The 6,752-nt window shown below is 53.9% G+C and overlaps 1 protein-coding gene across 1 annotated transcript in view; it reads left to right on the forward strand.

Moving 5' to 3' along the window:
• Positions 1-6,752, forward strand: part of B3GALNT2 (beta-1,3-N-acetylgalactosaminyltransferase 2) — a gene marked incomplete at its 5' end in the record, with an annotated part of 28,756 nt that overhangs the window by 18,511 nt on the left and 3,493 nt on the right. Inside the window, 4 exon segments of the mRNA XM_014586810.1 lie at positions 2,468-2,651; positions 3,825-3,950; positions 5,101-5,260; positions 5,773-5,829. Coding sequence (XP_014442296.1) covers positions 2,468-2,651; positions 3,825-3,950; positions 5,101-5,260; positions 5,773-5,829 — 527 coding nt within the window.

A 6,752-nucleotide genomic window follows, 5' to 3' on the forward strand; every position in this document is an offset into this window, starting at 1 on the left:
TTTTTGAACTTATGAGAGTTTTCAGTCTCCAAGAAATCAAAGGTAGTGGTAAAATTTTTTTTGAAATGGTGTGGGGTTGGAATGTGAAATACATTGCTTTTTCCCTATAGCAAAAAAAAGAAAAAACAAACAAACAAAAAAACAGAGAAAGAAAGAAACTGGGTTTTGTGTGGTCATGGCATGAAGTACACGAATCTGTGAGGCTACAGAAGCCGGAGTGGCGTGTGGACGCAGGTAGACCTGATCCTCAGTCCGGAACGGGTCCCGGGGAGTGGGTCATGCTGCCCTGACAGTGTGAGGGTCAGTGTGCCACCCCCTTTGATGCAGTCCCCTGCTGCAGTGGCGTCATCTTAGTAATGTCCCCAGATCCGGCTTAAAAGACATTAATAACAAAGCGATTTTTAGAAGAGAGACACTGAATGCTCTGTCCTCACTCCTTCCAGGCCGGGGAAGGTGCATTGCCACGCGAATTCATGGAAGGTGTGGAGGGAGTTGCAGGGGGTTTCATTTACACCATTCAGGGTAAGTGGTCCGGCGAGAGCTGGGGAGCACACCGACTCTCGGGCCCCCAGTCTCCTTTGATGTGGCCCGAGTAGGGGACAGTGGGAGAGCACCCTCCCTGCGGCATGGTCGCGCCATAGTCCTGTCTCTGTTTCTCCATTCTATCAGGATTCTGGGCCACACACAGATGCCTGGCATGTTTACTGCTGGGGCCGGAATTCGAACCCTGGTCAGCCATGTGGGGTCCAGCTCTCTCAGCCACTAGGCTGCAGCGGCTGGCCCATGATCTTTATTTCTGTCATGAAAAAAATGTCGAGCTGGTCCCGACGTGCAGCAGTTAAGTGTCACGCAGGGAGCCGCGTCCCACACGGCCAACTGCTGCCTAGCATGTCACACGCACACCCCGAGCCCCGAGGTGGGGAGTAGAGGAAGGAGGTTCCGGGGAGGGTCTGTACCCATGGGCCCGTGTGCCTGTCCTCAGCCAGTATGTCACAGACGGCAGCAGGGCAGGAGGCCGATCCAGGCCACCAGACCCCATCCCTTCCCTCCGCAGTGGCAGAGGACAGGGCTGGATTCTCCTTTGTCTCTTTCCTGTCACGCCCAGCAGCTCACTTGTTGTTTTTCAGAAATGTCCTTTGATTTGACTCAGACAGACTTAACCCTGCTCTAGTGAGAGGATTGCTGCCCTAAGTCCCTGGGAATCGGGGGACAGTCCCTGTGTATGTTTAACTGACGTTAACTTGTGAGCTACAGATGAAATGTATTTTAAGCATATGAGTAATCATTTTTATTATTAAATATCTTAAAAACACCCAAAATAGAGAGTACTGTACTACATCCCCTAGATCCCTCACTCAAAAATTATACCGCAGGTGGCATAGTCATTAAGGTGCTGGACTCCCACATGGCCAGCTGCAGTTTGAGTCCTGGACCTGGCAGCTTGCTTTCTCTCTCTCACATGCACACACATGCTCTATAACAAATTTTAAAAATAATAATAATTCTTTAAAAAATGACAAGGTACTTACCTGTTTGTCATGTTTGCTTCTGATGGTTTTAGAAATGAAGCCCCCTCCCCCCCCCGGGAACTAGTTGTCTCTCCCCCTACTCAAAGGGAATGCCACAGCCAGGGATTCATGCCACCCTCTGGTTCTTACTTTATCTCTGCCGCATACGCACTTATTTCTGACAACAGAGAGTGTGCAGTACAGTCACCCCTGACTTAACGACCCAGTTTTGATTCCGAGACTGAGTTAGATGAACTGGCTGATAAGCAGGGAGCTTAGAGTGAGTGGGCCGCGGCTGCCCCGGGACCGCAGGGTTGTTTCCCAAAGCTGGAGTAATGCAGGGAGCTTAGAGTGAGTGGGCCGCGGCTGCCCCGGGACCGCAGGGTTGTTTCCCAAAGCTGGAATAATGTTCTGCCCATGCAGCAGGCTACCTTCTAGGAGCGCCAGAAAGCGACCAGGCACATCACGACACGATAATGTAAATCTGGCATCATCGCTCTCATTTATTCTGAATAGTACTATGGGTGCGTGGTCACATTCAGCCTTTTAAATGAAATATGTAGTCTGACGTGGTTGCAAACACTTCATGTGGTGAGTGTGAGCCACTAGCGGGAGACTCCCGTAGGCTGAGAAAAGGGGTTCTCCGCACTGGAGAACTAGTTGTGGGCCCGGGGCATCACTGGGCAGGCAGAGGGTTCCGTGAGCGGCTGTGTTCGTACTTGGTGTCTGTGGTGACACAGTGTATCGTACCTCCTGAGCGTCCAGCTGCAGTGCTCTCCAAGGTGGAGGCCTCCCTCCGTTCTCCCAGCAATGGACGAGCCCCATCTCCCTCCCTGAACTTCCAGCAGCTGAATTTCTGTTGGATTTGCTCGGGGAAGGCAGTGCAGTGCTCACGGGAGCAGCTCTGGGCCCTGAGCATGCGGTAGCACTTTTCCCCAGCTCGCAACCTTGCCTTTCAGAAGGTGACGCTCTGTTACGCAGCCTTCACTCCCGCCCGCAGAGACTTGCCCGCCACCTGAGTCTGCTGGAAGGGGAAGACGCCCTCCTGAGGGAGGAGAGCAGCACCCACAAAGACATCGTTTTCGTGGACGTGGTGGACACTTACCGCAACGTTCCTGCAAAATTACTGAGCTTCTACAGGTGGTAGGTTGTCGGATGCCGGCACGCCAGAACTTGCTTACTACGTCTTAATTTGCCTGTGCGCTCACCAAAGAACGCCCCCCTGAATGGGGCGTGGTCACACCGCAGTCTCTTCATTTCTCCCTCTTCTTGAGGTTTTGGACACACATGCATGTGCATGCATATTTAAGCCACCAGGGCTGGGACTTGAACTGAGGGTTGATCATGTGGGATCCAGTTCCTGTAACACAAGGTCCCAGGCTGGTCCTGTTCCCTTTTTTTTTGAGAGTTTTTTGCTATAGGGTTCATGCACTCACCAGAAAGAGACAGACAGAAAGCGAGCAATCGCCCCCCAGCGGGGATGGCCACGCTGCACTCCCTTCTCCGTTCTCCTCTGGGACCCTGGGCACTTGTTGGAATTACTAACACAGTACGGGTGACACTGTTAGTTTCTCTAGGACTTTTCCCCCCTGTTTTAAAGAATTTATTTTTACACCTATTATACCACACGTTTTAAACACCAACATATAACTCCCTAATAAGATAAAGCAGACAAAGCTGACCTTATTAGAAACAAGATACACTATCATTTATAGTCTCCAAACATTATTGCACTTGGGACTTCCGTAGTCTGACAGAGCATCCGTGAGACAATCTCCAGACCAGTGTAACAGACAAGGAACACTGTAAGCAGACACGACTGCCCCAAATCGTTGAGGTATGATCTCACAAACGTTTCTTAGATCAGCGGTAACGGGGGAGCTGGAGAGGACTGCGCCCTCTCCAGGCTGCACGGCCAGAGCCATCGAGTGCTGGAACTCGTGGCCCTTTCCAAGGGCCTTGCTCTCGTGGCCTGTGGACATCCGCCCCCGTATCTCCCTGTGCTGTGGCCTGGTCTGGTGATCCACTGGGTGTCAGGGTTGCTCCTGGTAGCTTTATGGAGTGGATCAATGAGGATGACCTCGACGAACTTGTCTAGGTCCCGCCCGACTGCGTGAGGCCTAAGAGCACCTGACACCAAAGCCAGGCTTTTGTTCAACCTGGTACTTTTCTGGGGCCGGCCACTTAGTGAGTGACACCGAGCGGGCCGAGGCTGCAGGCAGCAGTGTCCCAGATACACTCGGGCTCAGCACAGCGAGCGGGGTGTCAGTGCCCCACTGAGTCCCTGGGCACGGACATGCCATCCTCTGCCCACAGGACCGTGGAGAGCATGAGCTTCGACCTGTTGCTGAAGACGGATGACGACTGTTACGTAGACCTGGAGGCCGTGTTTCACAGGATTGCTCAGAAGCATCTGGACGGGCCTAATTTTTGGTGGGGAAAGTAAGTTCAACATTGTCAGCCGACTGGTGTCTGAATACCTGGTGAATGTGCAGGCCGTTTTTAGTTACAAGCAGCGAGCTGAAGGAGCAGGGATCCTCTTAAGACTTCTGGGCTATTAGGTGGGGGCTCCAAAGTCTGTGAGGAAATGGAATTACAGGGTGAGTTTATCTTGTTGCAAAGCAGTTTTTGAAAACTATGAGTAATATTTTGTAATTACATGTCTTGTAGAGACACCCTCATTTTTTTTTTGGAGAGGTTTTTGCTGTAGGGCACGTGCGCTCGCCAGAAAGAGAGAGAGAGACAGAAAGCGAGAAATCGCCCCCCAGGGGAGATGGCCACGTCGCAGTCCCTTTTCCTCGGGTTCCTGGGCATGCAGCACTTGGTCCCGGTGTGAGTTTAAGCCACCGGGTCTGGGACTCAAACCACAGTCAACTACATGGGAGTCCGGCGACACAGTCATTATGCCAGCTGCTGGTCCCAACACCTTCTTATATTGCAAGTTCTCAGTTAGAGGGAAGAACAATTTTCCTTAATGAAAACCCGCTAATGTAATCAGAAGAGATGTGACTTCTGCTCCCGTGCCCTAGAAACGTTCGTAAATGGGGCACAGCAGGAGCTGCTCACGGTTCGTGAAGTAAATTTGGATTCAGAACATCTCTGATGTGCTTCCTTGGGAGCACAGGTGTGGCTTAGGAACCTGGCTGATGGACTGGGTTTGTATAGTACCCACTAGGACACAGGTCAGTGGGCTTCCCTCCCCGGGTAGGCAGTTCATACACGCAACTTTGAGGGAATTTAACGTCGGTCTCTCCGATGAAATACCTGGGGAGATGATCCTTCTCAACCTTGAGGAGTGTTTTCTTAGCCTGGTGCGCAGTGGCACCAGTGCTGTGGCCATGTGGGAAGGCTTGGGTCTGCACCCTGGCTCTGCCTGAGCACACCGTTGGTGCCCAGGACCCTGGCTGGCTGCTGGGCTCCCAGTGGGAAGACCCTGTCAAGGGTGCCCCAACTCTTTCACAGGAAGGAAATCTGTTTCTTAAGAGCTCTCCTCTCCCGTCTGCAAGCGCTGTACTGTGCAGCGATGGAGGAGTGAACGCGCTGGGCAGGATGTGTGAGCCAGCAGGCAGAAGCCCATGCCTTTCCGTCTCAGTTTCAGGTTGAACTGGGCAGTTGACCGAACGGGAAAGTGGCAGGAGCTCGAGTACCCCGGCCCCGCTTACCCAGCCTTCGCATGTGGCTCAGGGTACGTGATCTCCAGTGACATCGTCGAGTGGCTGGCGGGCAACGCGGGGAGACTGAAGACCTACCAGGTATTTAGGGCACCTTCCTGCGGCGTCAACCACTGCAGGCAGGGCCAGCTTCCCGTGGGAGATGCATGTTACCCTTTCTGCATCAAAAGCACCGCGAAGGTCCTTCCCTTAAAACTGGACTCCAGCTCTCCTCAGTGGTCTTGAGCCTCAGTCTCACCTGCGAGCACAGCCCTGGAGTGTTGCTTTCTGTGGCTGGGGAGGAACGCTTTCCTCCTGTTGACGCCAGGAGCGTGTGGGACACGCTGTGCCTGCTCGCCGGTGCCACTGTGCCCGTCACACTGTCGGTGCCAGAGGCTGAAGGTGGAGTGCAGGGTGGGCTGTCTGCTCGCTGTCACCCCCCAGGGCCTGTGCTGAGGGTGTGTGGCACCGGGCACCCACTTTCCCTGTGTGTCGGTGCTGGTCCACGTTTGGCATTGCATGTTACAGTAACAGCCACGTAAAAAGACTGGTCACCACGGGGCTGGGGTGGCATTGCCTTTACAAATGCATTTGAACTTGACGGGCATGTGCAGGGTGAAGACGTGAGCATGGGCATTTGGATGGCAGCCATAGGACCTAGGAAATACCAGGTAAGCAGTCTGAGGGAAGCTGGCCTCAGGATTCTTAAGAGGGGAAGATTCCTTTTTGTTTTGTTTTATTTCACTCCAAAGGGAGAGGGGAGGTGGGAGAGAGCCTCCAGTGAGGTGTGGCGATGCCGGAGTCCCTTCTGTTTCCCCATCACGTCGGGGCTTGGGGGCGGAATTTGAGCCGTGGTGGTCCATATGGAATCCACTCCCATACCTTAACCACCAGACTGTGGGGGTGGCCCACCCTGGATTTCTGTGTAAGTAATGTGCTTCTAAGTCAGTAATAATCCACCTAAGGTTTCTCACGTGGTGTTTTCCGAGCTTAAGCTCAAAGGAAATGTTACGAACCAGTCCCCTACCCACAAGAAAAACGAGGTCTCCATAGAACTTGTCAGGGATCCTCTGCAGCTGTAAATGCAGTGACCAACCCAGGGCCCGAGTTTCTCGTGGCGCAGCTCTGAGGAGCCTCCGAGCTCCCAGCTGGTGCAGTTCTTGAGAGCGCATGCTGTGGGCACTACCGAGGGAGGCCCGGCTTGACTCCTGGCCCTCGTTCTCAGAGCCCGGTACGGTGGGGACGTCTGTGGTCCTCGCTCCTTGGGCTTGGGGCCGGCCCGGGCAACACAGTAAGAGCCTGTCTGGGAAGGCACTGGGCCTGGCGGCTGTGCCCGTGGTCCCAGCTGTTGCTGAGGGTGAGGCAGGAGGACTGTGACACCATGAGACTGTCTAAAACCACACACGCACCCCAGAAAGCAGAATCGCTGTGTGAGGTATCGGAGACATCACTGAAAACACACTAGTTGGCGAGCCAGGGGAAGGCGGGCCTGCAAAGACCAGAGTGGAAAGTGGGTGCCCCGGGATGAAGGCAGAGCTGACGTCTGCCTCGGAGGGCCTGCCGCCTCACTGTGGCTGGGGAGGGCCGGGGGCCG

Source organism: Tupaia chinensis, unplaced genomic scaffold (genome assembly GCF_000334495.1).
Source record: "Tupaia chinensis unplaced genomic scaffold, TupChi_1.0 Scaffold000161_1, whole genome shotgun sequence".
Classification (NCBI taxonomy): Eukaryota; Metazoa; Chordata; class Mammalia; order Scandentia; family Tupaiidae; genus Tupaia; species Tupaia belangeri.